Below are 26,252 nucleotides of genomic sequence, written 5' to 3'. Positions count from 1 at the left end.
TGAAACCATGAGGAAACCTGATCTAAACAAACCAGAAGTGAAGAGAAATCAGGATTTAATGGGTCTGTGTGATGTAATAGAAGAATGTTACCAGTATAAAAATATGTACTATTGCCCTAGGATTGAATTATTGTAGCTAATAGACTTAATTTAAAACTTGAACAAGCATGGAAAAAAACAAAAGATGAACACACACTCAATGCATGGAAACAAACACATAGAAAATACAAATATGCAATAAGACAAACCAAAAGGTCCTATTACAAAACTAAAATAGGACCAGATTACAATGACCTGAAGAAACTATTTCAACTCGTAAATAAGTTACTAGACACCACTCCCATCACCACGACCAACACAGACATCCCATCCTCAAACAAACTCGCTAATTACTTTAACGAAAAAATAATAAAATTACGCAGCACACTTCCTCAGCACAACACCAACATCGAAAACTTCAACAATCTGGACCTAATCCCTGGTGGATGCCCAGCTGACCCTATCTGGTCAACATTTATCCCCCTCACTACTGAATCAGTTACAAAACAAACTCATAAGTTTGCCAACACCCACTGCAAACTGAATATATGTCCCAGTCATCTACTCAAATCCGCTCCCAACAGCTTCATGGCAGACCTCACATCCCACCTAAACTTCAGGCTACAACAAGGTCTCTTCCCCGAGGAATATGGTAACATCCTACTCACCCCAATACCTAAAGACGCCAAAAAAACCCCACAAACAACCTAACCAATTACCGCCCAGTTGCGTCTATCCCATTATAGTCAAACTGATGGACATCTTGGTGACCAAACAGCTTACGGACTACATGGACAAGTTCTCAATATTACACAACTCACAATCAGGATTCCGCCCCCACTAGAGTACTGAAACTGTCCTAATCACTCTCCTGGCCAAATTCAAGCAAGAAATAGCCACAGGTAAAAGTATACTTCTCCAATTCGACATGTCGAGTGCATTCTACATGGTCAACCACAATATACTACAAAGAAGCCTTGGCCACTTCTTGATTGATGGAAATGTACTTAACTGGATAAAGGGTTTTCTAACCACCAGAACTTACCAAGTAAAGCTACCTGTGGAGTACCTCAAGGATAACCATTACCACCAATACTCTTCAACATGATGATGATCCCACTGGCAAAGTCCCTATCCAACCGAGGCCTCAACCCTTTCATCTACGCAGATGACGTCACAATCTACATTCCCTTCAGTCATGACTTAACAGAAATAACCAATGAAATCAATGACAGCCTGAACATCATGGACTCCTGGGCAAACTCATTCCAACTAAAACTGAACACTGAAAAAAAAACCCCACATTGCCTCATCCTCTCATTTCAACATAACAAGTACAAATCCACAGCCATAAACACCCCAGAAAACACCCTCCCCACCTCAGACAGCCTAAAAATACTCGGCGTCATAATTGACCGCAACCTTACCCTTGAGAGCCAAGTAAACTCCGTAATAACGAAAATGTTTTACTCAATGTGGAGAACAAATAAAACGTTTCTTCCCAAGGGAAATTTTTCGAAACCTAATACAATCAATGGTCCTAAGCCATACAGACTACTGCAACGGAATCTATGCGGGATGTAAAGAACAACTCGCAGCCCAAAACACAGCTGCCAGGTTGATATTTGGTAAAACACGCTTAGAAAGTGCTAAACCCCTCCGAGAAAAGCTACACTGGCTCCCAATCAAAGAACGGGTCATCTTCAAAATCTGCACCTTGGTCTACAAAATTATCTACGGCGTAGTCCCAGGATACATAGATCTACCAACCAGAAACAGAATCGGATCATCACGATCATACCTAAACCTACATTACCCAAATTGCAAAGGACTGAAATACAAAACAACATGCATCCAGCTTCTCATACATAAGCGCACAACTATGGAATGGACTCCCAAAAGCAGTGGAAATAATCCATGACCATCTAAACTTCAGGAAATCACTAAAAACCACCCACTTCAAAAAGGCTTACCCCACCGATCCAACGTAAATCCCCACACCCAGCAACACAACATAACCAATGATCATACTGGACAATATACAATCTTCATCCCTTCCATCCTCATGATGCCTGATACACACCTACCTCATTTCGACCACAATATAACCTGTATTTGTTATCAACCAACTGGCAAACGCTTTTACGGTACTATGTAAGCCACATTGAGCCTGCAAATAGGTGGGAAAATGCGGGGTACAAATGTAATAAAAATAAATAAAATATTAAACAGCAATGGGGAAAGCGCAGAACCCTGAGGAACACCACAAGTTAAACTGCATACAGAAGAGTGATTCAGTCTCTGAAAAAACAATTACAATAAAATGAAGCAAACCAACAGATGTTAGTCTAGTCAACAGCAGACTAGCTCCTGAGAGGTTGAGGGATACCACCAGAACTGCCTTGTATCGATCAAACATGCTGTGTACTTCACTTAGAAAAGTAGTCAGGACTATCGCAGTACTAGATCCTGGTCTAAACACTGACTGGCAAGGATGTCTGCTCTGTAAAGCGAAAAAGTTGTTGTTATACTAATATCTCAAGCACTTTAGACAGAAAATTTAGAGATCAGTAGATAACTGGTGCAGACAGAAGCATCTAAACTAGGGCTCTTCAGAAGAGACATATATAAGCCTGTTTCCATGCATTTGGAAAGACACCAGTAGAAAACCTGGCATTAACAATCTACACAATAAAGGGGTGTATACTGAATTAACTCTGAGCCATACTGAAGGAATGAGATCTCAAGGGCGCATTGTGGCTCCAGAGGATGAAGCAGCTTCTGCAACAGAAATAAGGCTCACTGGATTCAAAGAGAACCAAGTAAAACAGAGAACTGAAATCAGGAGAATCTTGTTGGTCCTTCAAAAAAAAATCAGTAAATATTGGTAAGGGAGAAAGGTCAGCTAAGTTTATCCCAAAATACAATCTTATTGTCAAAAAACTGTGCAAGTCTCTCCACTTGGAACGGAAGAGGGATCTATATTTGGACACATGGTTTGCAACAGAGTACTGTGAATAGTTGCATGGAATGGTTGGTTAAGAGGCCAAAATCAAACAAGCTATAACAAATTTTTAGCAGTTTTTTTAAAAGCTTGATGTTCATCATGGCAATCAGTGCAGAGGCATAGACTCTTCGGTGTGCATTCCTGCCACCAAATTCATTCAGTCATTTTTGTTTGTTGCTTGAGGAGAAAAAATCCTTATGGTACCAAGGCTGGAACCTAGGGATAATTCCATGGATCAGCTTCAACAGTGCAATGGAATTCCCAAGAGTTCCCAAGTATATAACATATTGGGTAAAGCCAACACCCCAAAATTAGTTGGAAAAGCAGAGCAGAGAGGTGCTAACATAGAGAGATCAATATTGTTGAGTCTTTGAGAAAAAAAAAGTTTTATCAATGGAACTTGTGCTGGCAGCTCAGTTAAGTCATATTGAAAGTGACAAGAAAATAATCAGTATAGAAAATAGGTGAAATTGAGAACTGAGATAGCTGAACAGAAGAAGCCAATTGGGATATGTCAAATCAAGGATATGGTCACCGATATGAATTGGTATCTCCCCTCAATCATTACCTGTCTATCCTGCAATGAATGCCTTATACTCTACCTGCAGGACCTGCTGCATCTTCAGCTGCTGTTGACCAATTGTCACAGGCATCACCTGCCCCTGTGAAACCATTGCCTGTGGCTGGGACGGCTGAGAGAGCTGAGGCTGCTGGGCCTGTGCCACCTGCTGCTGCTGCTGCATTTGTTGCATCTGCTGCTGAATGACCTGCTGTGGTGGAGGCTGCTGCTGCATTGGTTGTTGAGCCTGCATAGCATGTGCCTGTTGCAACTGCTGCTGCATTTGAGCCATACGCTGTAACTGCTGCTGCTGCTGCTGCTGCTGTTGTTGCTGCATCTACAACAAAAAAGCAGTTGTTTTAGTCATGGGTGCTACATATGACAGGCTTACAATGATAGGGATGAACTTACCAATCTCTTCCCATCTACTATGCTAGAAATCTATGAACATGGGGAGAATCATCTTCAAATTTAATATTGATGAAACAGCGGCATACTGAGTCAACATTTCCTTTGAACAACAAGATCTTAGTTTTAAATGTTTTTAAACAATAAAATTAGGGTGTTCACAGAAAGCATCACCTTATCTATTTTTCTGCTCCAATCTTTTCTTCTTTTGGTCATATCCTTGTCTCAGAATATTGAGGTTACTAAGCTGTAATGGGGGTTTTGTTGACAGCAGGATAATTCAGACATACACCAGTGCTATCCATCTACCATGGTTTCTGTCTCTTCCCTCTTCAGTGTGTCCTAAAGTAGGCAGGTTCATGCCAGAGAGGAAGGCAGGCAGATTTATGTGGCTAACTCATCCCAGTGTCCAGAGAACCTCCATTACAGGTTAAGTAACTTCTCCATTGACAAGCAGGATGAGTTCTTAAATGTTTTGCCAGTCCAAATGGCTACAAAACTTCCAGAATATACAAAAGAATCAGTAAGCATATGACAAATCAACATTAGAGAGTCCCCACTGGAATCCTACCCATCCCCGCAAGAATTTAACCCGTCCCCACCTGTCCCTGCAAGAATTTAATCTGTCCCCACTCTCAGTCCTGCAAGAATTTAATGGTACATAAAAAAAATTCCAGTCGGCTCTCTCAGTCTCTCTCTCGGTTCAAGCCGCAGCACTGCAGGCAAGGAAGGAAGTTGGAACTTGGAACACGCTGGTGCGAACATGTAAGACTTCTCTCTGATTCACTGGCACTGTGTGCTGAGAGGTCACCACATGCACGCACCAATAGGTCAGGTGACATCTTGGTGCACAAGTTGGGCATGAAATCCCCTTATTCTATAACACTGTGCCTGTGTCAGAGCTGAGGTCTGCACATCAGCCTGGGAGCAGAAAGGATTAACAGTAACATAGTAAGTGACAGCAGATAAAGCGAATGCTACATACCTGTAGAAGGTATTCTCCGAGGACAGCAGGCTGATTGTTCTCACTGATGGGTGACGTCCACGGCAGCCCCTCCAATCGGAAACTTCACTAGCAAAGTCCTTTGCTAGTCCTCGCGCGCCCGCGCGCACGCGCGGCCGTCTTCCCGCCCGAAACCGGCTCGAGCCGGCCAGTCCAGTATGTAGCAAGACAATACACTTCAAGGGAAGACACAACTCCAAAGGGGAGGCGGGCGGGTTTGTGAGAACAATCAGCCTGCTGTCCTCGGAGAATACCTTCTACAGGTATGTAGCATTCGCTTTCTCCGAGGACAAGCAGGCTGCTTGTTCTCACTGATGGGGTATCCCTAGCCCCCAGGCTCACTCAAAACAACAACCATGGTCAATTGGGCCTCGCAACGGCGAGGACATAACTGAGATTGACCTAAAAAATTTACCAACTAACTGAGAGTGTAGCCTGGAACAGAACAAACAGGGCCCTCGGGGGGTGGAGTTGGATCCTAAAGCCCAAACAGGTTCTGAAGAACTGACTGCCCGAACCGACTGTCGCGTCGGGTATCCTGCTGCAGGCAGTAATGAGATGTGAATGTGTGGACAGATGACCACGTCGCAGCTTTGCAAATTTCTTCAATGGAGGCTGACTTCAAGTGGGCTACCGACGCAGCCATGGCTCGAACATTATGAGCCGTGACATGACCCTCAAGAGCCAGCCCCGCCTGGGCGTAAGTGAAGGAAATGCAATCTGCTAGCCAATTGGATATGGTGCGTTTTCCTACAGCCACTCCCCTCCTATTGGGATCAAAAGAAACAAACAATTGGGCGGACTGTCTGTGGGGCTGTGTCCGCTCCAGATAGAAGGCCAATGCTCTCTTACAGTCCAATGTGTGCAGCTGACGCTCAGCAGGGCAGGAATGAGGACGGGGAAAGAATGTTGGCAAGACAATTGACTGGTTCAGATGGAACTCCGACACGACCTTTGGCAGAAACTTAGGGTGAGTGCGGAGGACTACTCTGTTGTGATGAAATTTGGTGTAAGGGGCCTGGGCTACCAGGGCCTGAAGCTCACTGACTCTACGAGCCGAAGTAACTGCCACCAAGAAAATGACCTTCCAGGTCAAGTACTTCGGATGGCAGGAATTCAGTGGCTCAAAAGGAGGTTTCATCAGCTGGGTGAGAACGACATTGAGATCCCATGACACTGTAGGAGGCTTGACAGGGGGCTTTGACAAAAGCAAACCTCTCATGAAGCGAACAACTAAAGGCTGTCCTGAGATCGGCTTACCTTCCACACGGTAATGGTATGCACTAATCGCACTAAGGTGAACCCTTACGGAGTTGGTCTTGAGACCAGACTCAGACAAGTGCAGAAGGTAATCAAGCAGGGTCTGTGTAGGACAAGAGCGAGGATCTAAGGCCTTGCTGTCACACCAGACGGCAAACCTCCTCCAATGGAAGAAGTAACTCATCTTAGTGGAATCTTTCCTGGAAGCAAGCAAGATGCGGGAGACACCCTCTGACAGACCCAAAGAGGCAAAGTCTACGCCCTCAACATCCAGGCCGTAAGAGCCAGCGACTGGAGGTTGGGATGCAGAAGCGCCCCTTCGTCCTGTGTGATGAGGGTCGGAAAACACTCCAATCTCCACGGTTCTTCGGAGGACAACTCCAGAAGAAGAGGGAACCAGATCTGACGTGGCCAAAAGGGAGCAATCAGAATCATGGTGCCTCGGTCTTGCTTGAGTTTCAACAAAGTCTTCCCCACCAGAGGGATGGGAGGATAAGCATACAGCAGGCCCTCCCCCCAATCCAGGAGGAAGGCATCCGATGCCAGTCTGCCGTGGGCCTGAAGCCTGGAACAGAACTGAGGGACTTTGTGGTTCACTCGAGATGCGAAGAGATCTACCAAGGGGGTGCCCCACGCTTGGAAGACCTGACGCACCACTCGGGAGTTGAGCGACCACTCGTGAGGTTGCATAATCCTGCTCAACCTGTCGGCAAGACTGTTGTTTACGCCTGCCAGATATGTGGCTTGGAGCACCATGCCTTGACGGCGAGCCCAGAGCCACATGCTGACGGCTTCCTGACACAGGGGGCGAGATCCGGTGCCCCCCTGCTTGTTGACATAGTACATGGCAACCTGGTTGTCTGTCTGAATTTGGATAATTTGGTGGGACAGCCGATCTCTGAAAGCCTTCAGAGCGTTCCAGATCGCTCGTAACTCCAGAAGATTGATCTGCAGATCGCGTTCCTGGAGGGACCAGCTTCCTTGGGTGTGGAGCCCATCGACATGAGCTCCCCATCCCAGGAGGGACGCATCCGTGGTCAGCACTTTTTGTGGCTGAGGAATTTGGAAGGGACGTCCCAGAGCCAAATTGGAGCAAATCGTCCACCAATACAGGGAGTCGAGAAAACTTGTGGACAGGTGGATCACGTCCTCTAGACCTCCTGCGGCCTGATACCACTGAGAGGCCAGGGTCCATTGAGCAGATCTCATGTGAAGGCGGGCCATGGGAGTCACATGAACTGTGGAGGCCATGTGGCCCAGCAATCTCAACATCTGCCGAGCTGTGATCTGCTGGGACGCTCGCACCCGCGAGACGAGGGACAACAAGTTGTTGGCTCTCGTCTCTGGGAGATAGGCGCGAGCCGTCCGAGAATCCAGCAGAGCTCCTATGAATTCGAGTCTCTGCGCTGGGAGAAGGTGGGACTTTGGATAATTTATCACAAACCCCAGTAGTTCCAGTAGGCGAATAGTCATCCGCATGGACTGCAGGGCTCCTGCCTCTGATGTGTTCTTTACCAGCCAATCGTCGAGATATGGGAACACGTGCACTCCCAGCCTGCGGAGTGCCGCTGCTACCACAGCTAGGCACTTTGTGAACACCCTGGGCGCAGAGGCGAGCCCAAAGGGTAGCACACAGTACTGGAAGTGGCGTGTGCCCACCTGAAATCGCAGATACTGTCTGTGAGCTGGCAGTATCGGGATGTGTGTGTAGGCATCCTTCAAGTCCAGAGAGCATAGCCAATCGTTTTGCTGAATCATGGGGAGAAGGGTGCCCAGGGAAAGCATCCTGAACTTTTCTTTTTCGAGATATTTGTTCAGGGCCCTTAGGTCTAGGATGGGACGCATCCCCCCTGTTTTCTTTTACACAAGGAAGTACCTGGAATAGAATCCCAGCCCTTCTTGCCCGGATGGCACGGGCTCGACCGCATTGGCGCTGAGAAGGGCGGAGAGTTCCTCTGCAAGTACCTGCTTGTGTTGGAAGCTGTAAGACTGAGCTCCCGGTGGACAATTTGGAGGTTTTGATGTCAAATTGAGGGTGTATCCCTGCCGGACTATTTGCAGAACCCACTGATCGGAGGTTATGAGAGGCCACCTTTGGTGAAAAGCTTTCAACCTCCCTCCGACTGGCAGGTCGCCCGGCACGGACACTTGGATGTCGGCTATGCTCTGCTGGAGCCAGTCAAAAGCTCGCCCCTTGCTTTTGCTGGGGAGCCGCGGGGCCTTGCTGAGTCGCACGCTGCTGACGAGAGCGAGCGCGCTGGGGCTTAGCCTGGGCCGCAGGCTGTCGGGAAGGAGGATTGTACCTACGCTTGCCAGAAGAGTAGGGAACAGTCTTCCTTCCCCCGAAAAATCGTCTACCTGTAGAGGTAGAGGCTGAAGGCTGCCGAATTTGTCGAATGCGGTGTCCCGCTGGTGGAGAGACTCTACCACCTGTTCAACTTTTTCGCCAAAAATATTGTCCGCACGGCAAGGCGAGTCCGCAATCCGCTGCTGGAGTCTATTCTCCAGGTCGGCGGCACGCAGCCATGAGAGCCTGCGCATCACCACACCTTGAGCAGCGGCCCTGGACGCAACATCAAAAGTGTCATAAACTCCTCTGGCCAGGAATTTTCTGCACGCCTTCAGCTGCCTGACCACCTCCTGAAAAGGCTTGGCTTGCTCGGGGGAAGAGCATCAACCAAGCCCGCCAACTGCCGCACATTGTTCCGCATGTGTATGCTCGTGTAGAGCTGGTAAGACTGGATCTTGGACACGAGCATAGAGGAATGGTAGGCCTTCCTCCCAAAGGAGTCTAAGGTTCTAGCGTCCTTGCCCGGGGGGCGCCGAAGCATGTTCCCTAGAACTCTTAGCCTTCTTTAGGGCCAAATCCACAACTCCAGAGTCATGAGGCAACTGAGTGCGCATCAGCTCTGAGTCCCCATGGATCCGGTACTGGGACTCGATCTTCTTGGGAATGTGGGGATTAGTTAAGGGTTTTGTCCAGTTCGCAAGCAATGTCTTTTTTAGGACATGGTGCAAGGGAACAGTGGACGCTTCCTTAGGTGGAGAAGGATAGTCCAGGAGCTCAAACATTTCAGCCCTGGGCTCATCCTCCACAACCACCGGGAAGGGGATGGCCGTAGACATCTCCCGGACAAAGGAAGCGAAAGACAGGCTCTCAGGAGGAGAAAGCTGCCTTTCAGGAGAGGGAGTGGGATCAGACGGAAGACCCTCAGACTCCTCGTCAGAGAAATATCTGGGGTCTTCCTCTTCCTCCCACGAGGCCTCACCCTCGGTGTCAGACACAAGTTCCCGAACCTGTGTCTGCAACCTCGCCCTGCTCGACTCAGTGGAACCACGTCCACGACGGGGGCGTCGAGAGGAAGACTCCCTCGCCCGCATCGGCGAAGCTCCCTCCGCCGACGTAGTCGGGGAGCCCTCCTGGGAGGTGGCCGCGGTCGGCACCGCACGCGGTACCGACGTCGGGGACCTCAACCTGGGCGATGGGCCAGCCGGCGCCACGCTCGACGGTACCGGAGGCGCAAGCACCGCCGGTACCGGAGGGGTAGGGCGCAACAGCTCTCCCAGAATCTCTGGGAGAACGGCCCGGAGGCTCTCGTTCAGAGTGGCTGCAGAAAAAGGCTGAGAGGTCGATGCAGGCGTCGACGTCAGAACCTGTTCCGGGCGAGGAGGCTGTTCCGGGCTGTCCAGAGTGGAGCGCATCGACACCTCTTGAACAGAGGGTGAGCGGTCCTCTCGGTGCCGATGCCTGCTGGGTGCCGAATCCCTCGGCGACCCAGAGCTCTCGGTGCCGACACGGGGAGGAGACCGGTGTCGATGCTTCTTCGATTTCTTCCGAAGCATGTCACCGGAGCTCCCCGGCACCGACAAGGAGGACGTAGAATCCATCCGTCGCTTCCTCGGGGCCGAGACCGAAGAGGGTCGATCTCGGGGGGGCTGTACCGCAGGAGCCCTCAGGGTAGGAGGAGACCCACCCGAGGGCTCACCGCCACCAGCAGGGGAATGGACAGCCCTCACCTGCACTCCACTCGATGCACCACCGTCCGACGACATCAGGAGACGAGGTCCCGGTACCACCGACGTCGATGCAGCTATCCGATGTCTCGGCGCCGATGCAGAGGCCCGATGCCTCGATGCACTCGATGCAAGGGCGGCCGAGGAAGATGGTCTGGACGCTGACGACGTCGATGCACTCGAAGATCCCGGTGCCGATGCCGACGAAGAGCCCGAGAACAACACGTTCCACTGGGCTAGTCTCGCTACCTGAGTCCGCCTTTGAAGCAGGGAACACAGACTGCAGTTCTGAGGGCGGTGCTCAGCCCCCAGACACTGAAGACACGACGAGTGTCGATCAGTGAGCGAGATAACCCGGGCGCACTGGGTGCACTTCTTGAAGCCGCTGGAAGGCTTCGATGTCATGGGCGGAAAAATCACGCCGGCGAAATCAAAAGCCGAAATGGCGAAAATTGAAGCACCAAAATTTAGAGGGAGAAAAATCTCGACCGAGGCCGAAAGAGGCCTACCCCGACGACGAAAGAAAACTTATCGGGGCAAAAAGCTGGAAGTACGGGGAGGATTGACACGAAACCCGGGGAGGGTTTCCGGAGCACTTCCCGCACTAGAAGAAAGCTTTTCCGAAGAAAAAACACGCTCAAAAAAACTTTGGACGCGCGAGGTCGACTTTCCGGGGCTCGACACGGCGAAAAAACGACCGTACCGAGTGCGGACAAAAGAAGACTGGCCGGCTCGAGCCGGTTTCAGGCGGGAAGACGGCCGCGCATGCGCGGTGCGCGCGGGCGCGTGAGGACTAGCAAAGGACTTTGCTAGTGAAGTTTCCGATTGGAGGGGCTGCCGTGGACGTCACCCATCAGTGAGAACAAGCAGCCTGCTTGTCCTCGGAGAAAAACCTGAATGGTCCATCCAGTCTGCCCAATAGTTACATTCATTATCAATTCATAATTAAATCAACAATGAACGTGATGATATATACTTGATTATGGTCTTTCTTCTGGGACATAGATCATAGAAGTCCGCCCAGCCCTATCCTTATGTTCCAACTGCTGGAGTTGCTGTCGAAGCCCGCTCCAGCCTATTTGTCTTCTCATTTGCAGGACACAGACTGTAAGTCTGTCCAGCACTGTTCTCATGTTCCAACCACTAAAGTTGCTGTCTAAGCCCTTTCAAGCCCATCCTAAACCAGGTTGCCATACATGAGACACAGACCATATAAGTGTGCCCAGTATCAGCCCTAGTTCATCACAACCAGAGTCGCCATCTAAGCGTCAATCGACACATCCACACAAATGCAGCCATTTAAGTTTTTAATAACTTCCATTTTCTAATTAGAGATACTGTGTTCATCCCACGCCTTTTGAATTCCATCACCATTTGTGCCTCTACCACCTGCTTAATGGAGACTTTCTGCATCCGGGCTGTTAAAGCAAGGAGGAGGAGACAGAACTCAAAGAACTTAGTATTCAGTAGGTGAGAGGCTGGTGCAAATGCAGCATACACTCCCACAGGAACCCCTGCAGGAACTGATTCCTTCCCCACGGGAACCCCCGCAGGAACTGATTCCGTCTCCACGGAAACCCCACAGGAACTGATTCCATCCCCACAGGAACCCCATTCCCTTGCAAGTCTATAATCACTATCAAACCATACCAGAACAATGGCAAGAGGCTTGGGTTCTTATAGCCTCCCACCTTGGAAATCCACCTTTCTACCAGCAGATATCCCCCATCCCACTCCCCTTCCTACCAACCCCTCCCATCCTCCCAAAAAAAAACCTCCCTGCATACCAAAACTAGGGAAACTAAGGCCCATGCTTGGCTTGATAATATAGGTTAGTGTAATGTTATAAGTGTAACCTGTTCAGAATCAAACTCCTTGGCAGTACTCACCTGTTGCTGGCTCTGCTGTTGCATCTGCATTTTTAACATGTGCTGCTGCTGCACTGCTTGCAATTGTTGCTGCTGCTGTTGCTGCTGTACTGCTGCTACCTGTTGCTGAACCTGGAACTGCTGCTGCTGTTGTACCTGGAACTGTTGCTGCTGCTGCTGCTGCTGTAGGGCTGCTTGTTGTTGCTGCTGCTGCTGCTGTTGCTGCAGGGCTGCTGCTTGTTGCTGCTGAAACTGATGCTGCAGCTGAACTAAAAATATACCATATGTTAGTAAATGGCAGGATTTTGCATAGATTAAGGTGAAATTAGTTCTTACCAACTAATTATTTCCTTGAGTCCCATCAGACCAGTCCAGAACCTGTGGCTTTGCATCCGTTTGATGAGTAAATGGAGACAGACAACAAGAGCTTGTGAGCCTTGCCTTATAAGTCTTAGCTTCTCAGTATTTCGATAATAAAGTAATGGTGATTGCTATTGCCTACTACTATTTCCTCCAAAAATATCAGTGTATCCTAACTTTACAACTTTTTTTGGTAATTATAGAGTTAACAGCAATAAATCCACACACTAAAAAATGAGTTAATAAGAGAAAGAACTTAGTGTACATTAACTCTAGAAACAGGATGGGACTCTGGACTGGTCTGGTGGGACTCAAAGAAAGAAAATTTGGTAAGAACTAATTTCACTTTCTTTATCATCCTCACCAAACAGTCCAGAACGCTTAAGATGGGTGGGATTCAAAAACCCATCTTGGCCTCAAATACTGACTCTGTAAGTATTTGAGGCCAAGATTTCTCTTGGCTGTTTCTTCGACCTGCAGAATTTGAGTTGCAGGCGTTGTCCTATAGAGAACCTTTTTTAAGATTTACAGATGCTTGGGTCTCAATACATATAGTTCCTTCCTTATGTAAAGTACTGTAGGCTTAATATGTTGGCTAGGACAGAGTCAGTATTTGAGGCCGACTCTGTCCTAGACAACACATCAAGCCTACAGTACTTTACAAAAAGAAGGAACTATATGCATTGAGACCCAAGCATCTGTAAATCTTTAAAAAGGTTCTCTACAGGACAACGCCTGCAACTCAAATTCTGCAAATCGAAGAAACAGCCAAGAGAAATACTGTTTTCAAAGTGAGATCTTTAAGAGTAGCTTTCTTCAACGGCTCAAAGGGCAGTGGACATAAAACACTGAGAAACCAATTGAGATTTCACCCTGGACATATGGTCTATAGAGGGGGCCTTACCCTATTGCTCCCTAAAGAAAACATACTATATCCACATGAGCTGCCAAAGAGGACTTTTCTACTCATCCCCCCCCCCCCCCCCCACAAAAAAAAAAAAAAGATGCCTGGGCTTCTACCTGCACTTTTAAAGAACACTGCCAAATCTCTGTTTTTGCCTTAATTAAGAAAGGCCAAGACAGAAGGCAGAAAAACTCAAAAAGGAATGCAAGGCTCTTTCTGAACACCAACTCACAGAGCAACACCAAACTCTGAAAGTGTTCCATCTATTGAGGTGGAACACTTGCTAGCCTGAAGCAACACAGATATGTCAGCATCTGAACAACTAAACTGTCTCAGGTGTGACCTCTTAATAGCTATTATAAAACATAAATATATATACCATTTACAGTGTAAATTGGATGAAAAGCCTCAGAGCATACCCTTGTTTAAAATGCTTTGGTATGACTGCTCTCAATCATCAGCATAAAAACCTCCAAAACTGCAATTCTGTAATTATATTGTTCTGTACAACCCACTGTTGGTCATTACCCTGTGGGAAATGTAACACCTTTGCAATCACCCTACAATCCAGGCATGAACGTTGTTTAAAAACACCATCTTGGAAGCCCAGACCAGATGCATTCCACGTATTTACAAAGGTGGAAAGAATAGCAAACAACAGCCAGCATGGTTAAAAGGTGATATGAAAGAAGCTATTAGAGCCAAAAGAACATCCTTCAAAGAATGGAAAAAAGGACCCGAATGAAAAAAATAAGCTGCTGCTACTAAGCACTGGCAAGTCAGATATTTACTCTTTCAAAAATACAAAGACTAGGGGACACTCAATGAAGTTATATGGAAATACTTTTAAAACAAATAGGAGGAAATATTTTGTCACTCAATGAATAGTTAAGCTCTGGAACTCATTGCCGGAGGATGTGGTAACAGCGGTTAGCGTATCAGGGTTTTAAAAAGTTTGAACAAGTTCCTGGGGGAAATGTCTGTAATCTATTTTAATAGCAGACATGGGGAAGCCACTGCTTGCCCTGGGACTGGTAGCATGGAATCTTGATACTATTTGGGTTTCTGCCAGGTACTTGCGACCTATATTGGCCTCTGTTGGAAACAGAATACTGGACTAGATGGACCATTAGTCTGACCTAGTATGGCTATTCTTATGATCTTAATGTCTTCACCTGAAAATCCAATGATAAAAAAAATGTACGAGTTCTGATATTATACTACATGTGCTTCTGATCATGTGACTTACTATATCTTAGAACAAGGGCACAAAATACATGTTGGACAAACCTCCAGAGTAATGTTAACAAGCAAAGAGTTGATATACATTTAGTAGCACATTGTTTGATGTTTGTTCACGATTTTTGTTACTTCATGATGTTTTGCTCTTGATAGAGTACCACCTACAGCAGGTGTCTGTTACCCCAGTGTGAACAGTGCTGGATTTTCACTTTGAACTCCATGGAACCCTGAGGTTTAAATGGCAAGACTGAATGGGTTTGTTTTTTCTAAACAGTATTTCTTAAATTCTTTTTTCTGATTTACAGTGAATACCTTCATGGAGATGTTATTTTTTCATATACTTCCATCATTTCTTGTTGTAATCTGTAAAGTCCCCTTTAATTGCACAAAAATCAGTGGTGGATTTAAAAGGTTGGTTGGCATGTTTTGTGCAGTCCTTTAGTGACTTTGTCACAGGTTAAATTAAGCTAAAGTGAGTACGTTTGCTGTTTTCTAAGTTTGATTTGCTCACGAGAGACGTTAATTATAAGTTTTTATTTCTGCGGTTTTAGTCTTATGGTCCCCGAGGAAGAGCCACAGAACATGATTTTCTGCATTGAAAAGGTAATGTTTTTGAGTAGTTTCATTTTTGGTATTCACAGTGCATTTGCGCTATTCATGTGATCAGTATTTACTAGTTCACACATCTGCAGAGATGTACATAGAAGTCGCCATACGTGCTTTGTTCCCGTATTCATGGACATATACATTTCAAAACAGCCTTCTTTTGATTTCACTTTTTTCGCATTTGCTTCTGGAAATGGTCACCAAGCGTCCAGAGAGTGAGTTGTGAAGATCTCGAAAATGCACACCCCGATGAATTTCTCTTCATGCCCATCATCGAGTCCTTTAATCAGGGAATAATAAAAGGCTTTCAAGTGCCACTAGATGTGGCATCTCGCAAATTCTGCATTTAACCCTTACACTGAGACATTTAAGGACTCGAGAAGGAAAGCCAAGCAGGCAAGGCTGCCAGTTTTTTCAGTCAACGAGTCACAAGACCCAGGCACCTGAGGTTGATCTGGAAGAGGTCAACCCCTCAGCGTTGACATGCTCATCATCCACTATCATTCTGGGGGGGGGGGGGGGACGTTCCTCTTCAATCATGAACGACCAATGGAGTTCTCTACTGAGGGTCAGCACACTGTAAAGGCCCCGTAAAAAGCAGTACACCTCACAAGAGGAAGCTGCCAAGATAGTCGCCATTCCTGCCTCTTCTGAGAGGAAGACGCAGTTGTGGGAAGATTTTTTTAAACCACCAATTGACTTTCACCAGTACACTGTGGCAGAACTCACAGTGTCCTGACATGCTTCACCAACTCCCACAGTGGAAACAGCGTTTAGTGCACTCTGCTGGCACCTCCATAAGAAATAGCAATAGCCACCTGGTCTGTGCCAAAAATAAAACAGGCTATGACCCTAGAGTAAATTATCTCTCAGCACTGCTCCTAGCACATGAACCAGCACTACTACAGACTGCCAGGTGATAACTGCCTTTGTTTCTATGTGCACTGGTGCTTTGCGGCTTCTGCTGGTAATTAGAAATGGCACACAAAGGCAATAAGCTAGGAGATGCAATGTGAAAGAAGGCAGCCAAAGGAGATGAGAGGGGAGGGAGGGGGATTCGACTCCACCAAGTATCAGCAGTTAAGGAAAGCTTAACAGAGGAGATTAAAAGGAAAGCCCCTTGTTCTGAACTCCAGCTGGGCCAGATCGGTCCCCTACAAAAAAGTCCAGGAGCTATAGGGTACGTCCGTCATCATCTGCTAGAGAAAGAGAAATATTGAGAAGCTAAGTCTTGCAGGGTGCTCTTACAAAGCAAGTGCTCACACGCTCTTGTTCTCTGTCTCCATCTGCAAACTCACAGGTTCTGGACTGGTTCTAGTGAGGATAATAAGTCATTGCCACCAACTGTTAGTGAACTGTAAACTCCCTTGTCATATTATGCAGGAATAGCAGTGTATTAAAACTCCTAATAAATCATAAATATTGCACTATCATTCTGGACACTGGTACTTGGCAGTTCAGAAGCTTTTCCTCAAAGTTAATGTGCAGCCAGGTAACCTGATAGCACAGCGATAGAGAGCAGGCAGTTTACTTAAATCAAGACAGCTCTGGCACTGGTTATATCATCTGGCTAAAGTCAGTTTATCTGGCACATAACCTCTTTTTTAAAATGTTTATGCAATCCCTTGCCACATCTGAATAGCAACAACTGGTTTCAAAACTTTGTATCTATTTTTCTACAAGCGCACAGAGAATGTAGTTGTGAGATTAGTACAATTTAAATAGACCTTTAATGAGATACTCATTTCATTAATTTCACATGACCTAACTCAGTAGCCTATTTACCAATATTTTATAAACTCCTGCAGGATAATGTTTACTTACTTTTAGAAGCGTATTTTGGGCAGGTATGTGATACCGCTGCCTTTCCAGCTCATGCAAATCGTTCAATAATAGTGGTCCTACCTAAGCCTGGTCGCAACTCAACTTTGCTGGACTCTAATAGATTTATTTATTACATTTGTACCCCACGCTTTCCCACACATTGCAGACTCAATGCGGCTTACATAGTTAATACAATTACAATAGCAAAGTCTTAGAAGAGAATATTATAAGCAGTGAAAGTGAGGTTTTGAGAATGAGTAAGTTGGGTATGTAAAGGTAGACAAAGGTAGGATAAGCAAAAGGAAAAGAGATTGGGAGGGGTGAGGAGAGGAAGGATGGAGAGGGTAAGATAAAGGGCAAAGGATGGAGAGGAAAAAGATAAAAGCATAAGGAGATTGGGAGATAAAGTCTAAGGTATAGTAAACATCAGGATCGGGATTAAGAGGAAGGGTAAATTTCTCTGCTCAATTTCAAAGTGAAACTGATGGCTAAGATTCTAGCAACTCGTGTGACTGGCCAGGTGGGCTTTGTACAATCCTGACAAGTGATTTGGAATGTTCATAAGATTATGGTTGCTATGGGACATTGCTCTACTGGAAATGTTCCTGCTCTTTTAATTAGTTTGGATGCCCAAAAGGTATTTGACTGTGTGAATTGGGACTGTTTCTTTTACTGGATAAATATGGATTGGGGGTCCCCTCTATGGACATGATAAACCCTTCAGGGGTGCCCCTTTGTCACCTCTGCTCTTTGTGCTTGCCCTGGAGTCCCTACTGCTTGTTCTGCGAGCAGATTCAGAGGTCAGTGGCCTTACTATTGGGAGGGAAGATGTAAAGTGCATGGCATTTGCGGATGACCTGCTCTGTGTTCCTTAACAAATTTCAAATGGAATAAGAGGCCCAGAGTTTCCTTATCTCAACAATCTCTGCCTTTGCGTTACAAGACGTATGAGAGACTTGCTGAGCTAAACATGTATACTCTGGAGGAAAGGAGAAACAGGGGCGATATGATACAGACGTTCAAATATTTGAAAGGTATTAATCCGCAAACGAACCTTTTCCGGAGATGGGAAGATGGTAGAACGAGAGGACATGAAATGAGATTGAAGGGGGGCAGACTCAAGAAAAATGTCAGGAAGTATTTTTTCACGGAGAGAGTGGTGGATGCTTAGAATGCCCTCCCGCGGGAGGTGGTGGAAATGAAAACAGTAACGGAATTCAAACATGCGTGGGATAAGCATAAAGGAATCCTGTGCCGAAGGAATGGATCCTCAGGAGCTTAGTCAAGATCGGGAGGCGGGGCTGGTGGTAGGGAGGCGGGGATAGTGCTGGGAAGACTTATACGGTCTGTGCCAGAGCCGGTGGTTGGGAGGCGGGGCTGGTGGTTGGGAGGCGAGGATAGAGCTGGGCAGACTTATACGGTCTGTGCCAGAGCCAGTGGTTGGGAGGCGGGGCTGGTGGTTGGGAGGCGGGGATAGTGCTGGGCAGACTTATACGGTCTGTGCCCTGAAGAGCACAGGTACAAATCAAAGTAGGGTATACACAAAAAGTAGCACATATGAGTTATCTTGTTGGGCAGACTGGATGGACCGTGCAGGTCTTTTTCTGCCGTCATCTACTATGTTACTATGTTTTTTGATAAGGGGGGCTTAAAACTACCTGATCTACAACGCTATAATGTGGCTTCTATTGTACAATACCTAGTTGACTGGATAAAAGGAACTGCTCATTTCACCCCTATTGCACTGGAACAGTTGACTGCACCAACACACCTGTTGTACTACCTTCATACAACATACCCTATGCGAGTGGTGACTGCTGCAGCACATTCCATCTTAAACTGCACCAAGGTTGGAAATGGATTTGTATGCAGTTGAAACTTTCCTCTTCTTCCACCATGTTGATCCCTTTTTGGGGAAATAAAGACTTGGATCCTGACACGACAAAGTTATGTTTAAAATGTTGGTCTCAATGTGGCTTAAATTATATTTGTGACTTGGTGACTGACACGGGATCCATGAAGTCCTTTGAACAGTTTTTTGTTTTTCCTTGGGGGGAAATCTGTTTCCGCTTTGAATGAAGATGCTGTGGACTTAATTTCTGAAACTTTGCTCTTATCCCAAGCATCTAAAGCAAATGTATCTCTACCAGATCATCTTACACAGTCTGGCTCCGACGCCCTGGATGACGCTTGGAATCTGACGATATTGATGGAAGAACGAGTTAAGGGTGATCAGCTGAAGTTGCTACATGTTCATCATCTTTTCAAGAACAATATAAGTTTTTGCTCTGTTTGTATATTTTCCCTCATTGGGCATTCTTGGCTGAAGTGGCAGCAACAGTGGAATGCCCACGTTGTAGGGTTGAGCTGGCTACGTTAGTGCATATGTTCTGGACCCCTTAATAAAACCTTTCTGGATGTGGGTGCTGATGCATCTTTCTGCAATACTGGATAAATGCCTGCCTCTCCGGGCAGATATTTTTCTAACTTTGTTTCACTGGGCCTGAGATCGGGGGCTAACTTTCTGCTACATAAGACATTTTTTTTAGCCAGAAAGAATATTTTGATGTGTTGGAGACAGGCTGCAACGCCATCAGTCACCGCTTGGAGGAATGGAGGTCAGTGCTGGGCAAAATAGTAGAAACTATTAAAAAGAATAAAATTACAGAATAGACAAACATGGTTTAATGGGACAGAATAAGAATGGGTTCAGCCAAGAGAAGTCTTGCCTCACCAATTTGCTTAATTTCATTGAAGGCGTGAATAAACAAGTGGATAAAGGTGAGTCAGTTGATTTTCAGAAAGCTTTTGACAAAGTTCCTCATGAGAGACTCCTGAGAAAATTAGTCACAGGATAGGAGGCAATGTTCTGGTGTGGATTAGGAACTGGCTATTAGACAAAAAACAGAGGGGTAGGGTTAAATGGCTATTTCTCTCAATGGAGGAGGGTGAACAATGGAGTGCCGAAGGCATCTGTATTAGGACAGGTGCTATTTAACACATTTATAAATGATATCGAAATCAGGATGAGTAAAATGATTAAATCTGCAGATGATACCAAACTAGTCAAGGTTGTTAAAACACATGCGGATTGTGAAATGTTGCAGGAAGACCTTAAGTTGGAAGACCGTGCATCCAAATGGCAGATGACATTTAATGTGGACAAATGCAAGGTGATACACATTGAAAAGAATAATCTGAATCATAGTTACATGCTAGGGTCCATCTTGGGTGTCAGCACTCAAGAAAAAGATCTAGGGGTCGTTGTAGATAATATGCTGAAATCTTCTGCCCAGTGTATGGCTGCGGTGGCGGCCAAAAAAGCAAACAGGATGCTAGGAATTATTAGGAAAGGGATGGTGAATAAGACTAAAAATACTAAAATGCCTTTATATCGCTCCATGGTGTGACCGCACCTAGAGTATTGAGTTCAGTTCTGGGCACCATACCTCAAAAAAGATATAGCAGAATTAGAAAAGGTTCAAAGAAGAGCGACCAAAATCATAAAGGGGATGGAACTCCTCTCGTACGAGGAAAGGCTAAAGAGGTTAGGGCTCTTCAGCTTGGAAAAGAAACAGATGAGGGGAGATATGATTGAGGTCTACAAAATCCTGAGTGGTGTAGAACGAGTAGAAGTAAATCGATTTTTTACTTGTTCCAAAAGTACAAAGATTAGCGGACACTCAAGGAAGTTACATAGAAATACTTGTAAAACAAAGAAGAGGAAATATTTTTTCACTCAACGAATAGTTAAGCTCTGGGACTCTTTGCCGGAGGATGTAGTAACAACTGTTAGCATATCTGGGTTTAAAAAAAGGTTTGGACAAATTCCTAGAGGAAAAGTCCATAGTCCGCTATTGAGACAGACATGGGGAAGCAACTGCTTCCCCCAGGATTAGTACATAAATATTGCCATACTGGGACAGACCAAAGGTCCATCAAGCCCAGCATCTTGCTTGCAACAGTGGCCAATCCAGGTCACAAGTACCTGGCAAGATCCCAAAAAAGTACAAAACATTTTATGCTGCTTATCCCAGAAATAAGCAGTGGATTTTCCCCTAGTCCATTTTAATAATGGTCCAAACCTTTTTTAAACCCCGCTAAGCTAACCGCCTTTACCACATTCTCTGGCAACGAATTCCAGAGTTTAATTACATGTTGAGTGAAGGAAAATTTTCTCCGATTCATTTTAAATTTACTACTTTGTAGCTTCATTGAATGCCTCCTAGTCCTTGCATTTTTGGAAAGAGTAAATAGACGCTTCATGTCTACATTTTCCACTCCACTCATTATTTTATAGACCTATCATATCTCCCCTCAGCCGTCTTTTCTCCACGCTGAAGAACCCTAGCCTCTTTAGCCTTTCCTCATAGGGGAGTCGTTCCATCCCCTTTAACATTTTTGTCGCCCTTCTCTGCACGTTTTCTAATTCCACTATATCTTTTTTGAGATGCAGTGACTAAAATTGAACACAATATTTGAGGTGTGGTTGCACCATGGAGCGATAAAAAGCCATTATAACATCCTCATTTTTGTTTTCCATTCCTGTCCTAATACCTAACATTCTATTTGATTTCTTAGCCGCCGCAGCACACTGAGCAGAAGGTTTCAATGTTATCAACGACGACACCCAGATCCCTTTCTTGGTTGGTGACTCCTAACATAGTTATTAATTTGGGTTCCTCTTTCCCACATGAATCACTTTGCACTTGCTCACATTAAACGACATCTGCCATTTAGACACCCAGTCTCATAAGGTCCTCAAGTAATTTTTCACAATCATCTTGCAATTTAACAACTTTGAATATGTTTGTGTCATCAGCAAATTTAATTACCTCACTAGTTACTCCCATCTCTAGGTCATTTATAAATATGTTAAAAAGCAGCAGTCCCAGCACAGACCCCTGAGGAACCCCACTAACTACCCTTCTCCATTGAGAATACTGACCATTTAACCCTAATCTCTGTTTTCTATCTTTTAACCAGTTTTTAATTCACAATAGGACATTACCTCCTATCCCATGACTTTCTATTTTCCTCAGGAGTCTTTCAGGAGGTACTTTGTCAAATGCCTTTTGAAAATTCAGATACACAATATTGACCAGCTACCCTTTATCCACATGGTCATTTACCCCTTCAAAGAAATGTAGAAAGTTGGTGAGGCAAGATTTCCCTTGACTAAATCCATGCTGGCTTTGTCTCATTAATCCATGCTTATATATACGCTCTGTAATTTTGTTCTTTATAATAGTCTCTACCATTTTGCCAGGCACCGACATCAGGTTTACCAGTCTATAATTTCCCGGATCTCCTCTGGAACCTTTTTTTAAAAATCGGCGATGCATTGGCCACCCTCTAATCTTCCGGTACCACGCTCAATTTTAAAGATAAATTACATATTACTAAATAGATCCGCAAGTTCATTTTTCAATTCTATCAGTACTCTGGGATGGATACTATCTGGTCCAGGAGATTTGCTATTCTCCAATTTGTCAAATTGACTCATTATATTCTCCAGGTTTATAGAGATTTCATTCAATTTCTCCGATTCATCAGCATTGAATACCATTTCTGGCACTGGTATCTCTCCCAAATCTTCCACAGTGAAGACCAAAGCAAAGAATTCATTTAATCTCTCCGCTATGGCTTTGTCTTCCCTGGTTGCCCCTTTTACCCCTCGGTCATCTAGCAGTCCAACCGATTCTTTTGCCAGCATGGAATGTTGCTCCTAATTGGGTTTCTTCCAGGTTCTTGTGACCTGGCTTGGCCACTGTTTGGAAAATAGGATACTGGGCTACATACACCATTGGTCTGACCCAGTATGGCTACTCTTATGTTCTAAGATGCTAGTCGGTGGTCTCTTAGAGCCTGGAAGACTTTTCAACAAACCTGGTCCCCAGTGTGGGATCGTTTGCCACATCGTGCTCATAGTTACCTGTTCAATTTATAAATTGAAACATTGAAGTCAGGGAGGGGAGGGGGTGTTAGGGTTTTGATCTGCTATTATTTGTGGATCAGAGTTCCATGAAGAAACAACATGTGCAGTCTGATCCTTTGTAGTATATGTGTGGGTGGTGGGGGATGAAACTTGAAAATTTACCACGCTATACTGTATATTTCCTCTTTGGTACTTTATTTTGTTTGTAGCATTGTGTGGTTTCAATAAAGATACATATATAAAGAAAAAAAACAGTCCCAAGGACCGATCCCTGCGGTACACCACTGATAACATCCTTTTCCTTGGAGCAAACTCCATTTACCGCTACCCTCTGTCTCATTCCACTTAACCAGTTTTTAACTCACTGAGAGCATTTAGTTTATTTTTTCAGTTGCCTGTGTGAAAACATGTCAATTCTTTGCTAAAATCCAAGTACACCACATCTAGCACCCCTCCCATACCCAACTGTTTGGTCAGCCAGTCAAACAAATCAATCAGATTTGTCTGACAATCTGATATCAAGAGGGGGAAAAACCTTTTTTACATCACCAAACATAAAAATTGCAATACTGGACCAGAACAAAGGCCCATCAAACCCAGTATCCTGATTTCAACAGTGGTCAATCCAGGTTACAAGTATCTGGTAGAATCCCCCAAAAAGCAAAATTCCATGCTACTGACCTTCATGGATAAGCAGTGTCTGTCCAAAAGTCTATCTTAGCAGCAGTTTACAGCCCTTTCCTCCAGGAACTTGATCAGATCTAGAACTGATAAGCTTCCAAGTCTCAGGCTAATGACAGTAAATTATTCAATGCTAATTCCAGGCTAGAAATTGCTGCTGGTCACCTTGTATAAAAATGAAACTCTCTGGCTTAGTTATCTATGAAGAAAAAAAAAAATAACAGCACATGGTACTTACTTTGCTGATTTGTTGCAGAGACTCCAGTCATCCCATGCTGGGCCATCCCAGAGGATCCAGGTTGTGGCTGACCCAGTTGCCCCAAGCCAGCCATCCCACTAATTGGAGCTCCTGATGTCCGTGAGGCCATTCCCATTCCAGGTGCTCCTGCTGGAGGTCCCCCCGTCAGATTCTGCAGAGCATTCATGGGATCTGGTAGGACAGAATAGTATTAGTAAGAGGCAAACATTTAGCCCAAGCACTGCTCATTTCCAAGACTCCCCCCAGAGAGAAAATGTGGCAGCTATTTTAAAATTAGGTACAGCAAACAGGAAAGGGTGGAGAAGCACATCAAGTGATGTGCATTCCAGACAGCAGCCTTTATTGAACATAAACCATGCAAGTGGGAAAAGGTCTGGGGACCTTTGATTAGGCTGATTAGCTCATTGTAGCTGGAACTAAATTTCTATCCAATGGAGATGATCTGATGAACGGAGGTGGGGATTTGACAGTGGGTTTGGAGTGGGCTTTCAACAAGGGAGTGTGGGCAGTTTGGTTGGGGGACATTTATATAAAATTCTAACTGGAAGTTCCTGTTGCTGTAATATGTAACTATTGTATTTTGTTTGTTGCTTTACTAAAGTTCTTCCACAAATAAATAAATAAATTGGACATACCAAAAATTTCTGAGATCAAAATCAGCAGAAACAAAGGAGAAATTCAGTCTTACTAATTTTCTTTCCTTTAGTCCAAATAGATCCAGAGTCTACAGTAGGTGGAGACAGAGAACTCAAAATTTAGTTGTACTCTAATAGGCATTGTGCAGCTATCCCACTTCAATATTACGATAAAAGCATCTAGAAAGACATAACTGCAGTAAACAGTAGTCTAGAATGTCTCCGTCCTCTAAATAGAACTGTCAAAACTTGAAAAATGCAACCAAACAGCAGAACTCTTCAAGCTACAAAAACAGTAACCAAACTAGAGATAAAAAGAAAAGAGGCTTCTGGGTCAGTTGTAACTAAAGGAAAGAAAATTAGAAGGTAAGAATTAATTTCTCCTTCCTTAGCGTCAGCAACAGATCAATCCAGAACTTGTGAGATGTATCAAAGCAGTCCTAAGGTACAGAGGGGACCTGAAACCTCCATTAGCAGGACAGAAGTTCTGAACTCTGTATCCCTTCTAGCCACAACATTCAATCTGTAAAGTTTACAAAAAGGTATACATAGAGTACCGTGTTTGCAATCTGCAAACCCTGTCCAAAGGAATGGCTCTAGACTCTGCCCAAGAGGCAGCTACCCCCTCTAACAGAGTGAGGGGTAAAGGCCATGGTCAGATACTCACCCGTTACAATATATGCAGAGATAACTTCTTTCACCCAGTGAGCTACCATAGCCTTTGAAACTTAAAGACCCTTCTTGAGGCCTACAAGCAGAACCAGAGATGGCCACATTTCTTTAATTCATTAGCAACCTCTAGATACCTTATTGGTACATACATCAGACATCTAGCAACCTGAGAGCAGGGTGGTCCGCTCCACAATCCTCTTTGCAAAAGGAAAGTAGAAACAGCGGCTGATTGACATGAAAAGGAGAAACTCCTCCTCCTCCTGCTTCCAAGAAAGTAAGGAAGGGATCTCTACAAGAGAGAGCTTGGATCTCCAAAACTTGTGTGCCAGAAGTGATGGCGACTAGAAAAACAGATTTCAAAGTGAGACCCTTGAGAGTGGCTTTTTAAGAGGCTCAAAAGGAAGATTCTGGAGAGGAAGATTCTGGAGAGCTTTAAGCATCAAATTAAGATTCCATTGTGGATTAACAGATCGAAAAGGAGGGTGGAGATGATTCACTCCCCTTAAGAATCTAATCATATCTGGATGAGCCACTAGAGAGGAATTGTTTAGGCAACCTCTGAAGCAGGACAGCTTGCCACTTGAACCTTCAAGGAATTCAATGCTAAGCATTACATCACATTAATCGACATTCTATCCCACGTTTGCCGTGAAATTCAATGTGGCTTACAATTAGTTAAATAAAACAGTTAATACAGCAAATAATTCAGAATCCTAGCCTGTAGATAGAACACAAGTACATCAAAAGCAACTTACGAGAGAAGCAAGATGGTGTCCTGATGGGAGGATTTGGCAAGAAGTACTCTGTTTTCCTCAGAAATGGGGAAAAAACATAAGGGGAAGACTAGGGATTTCCCCTCTGAATTCCAGGTAACTCTCCCCTATCGGCAACAAACCATACTTGAGCTTTTTACCTAATGTCCAATATACTGTGAACAAGCTCTGCTGAGACCCTAAGAAGTGGTGTTTCCTGG

General features: G+C 45.2%; 1 protein-coding gene across 4 annotated transcripts in view; it reads right to left on the bottom strand.

Moving 5' to 3' along the window:
• Window positions 1-26,252, bottom strand: part of MED15 (mediator complex subunit 15) — a 212,635-nt gene that overhangs the window by 90,974 nt on the left and 95,409 nt on the right. For all 4 annotated transcript variants that reach the window (XM_030219026.1, XM_030219028.1, XM_030219027.1 and 1 more), the window contains 3 exons: window positions 23,952-24,143; window positions 12,180-12,427; window positions 3,649-3,924 (listed from right to left, as the gene is read on the bottom strand). In XM_030219026.1, the coding sequence (XP_030074886.1) occupies window positions 3,649-3,924; window positions 12,180-12,427; window positions 23,952-24,143 (716 nt within the window). The remainder of the gene's footprint in view (window positions 1-3,648; window positions 3,925-12,179; window positions 12,428-23,951; window positions 24,144-26,252) is intronic.

The sequence above is a fragment of the Microcaecilia unicolor genome, chromosome 11, assembly GCF_901765095.1.
Source record: "Microcaecilia unicolor chromosome 11, aMicUni1.1, whole genome shotgun sequence".
In the NCBI taxonomy this organism is placed as follows: Eukaryota; Metazoa; Chordata; class Amphibia; order Gymnophiona; family Siphonopidae; genus Microcaecilia; species Microcaecilia unicolor.
This window is presented reverse-complemented; position numbering and strand designations above follow the sequence as displayed.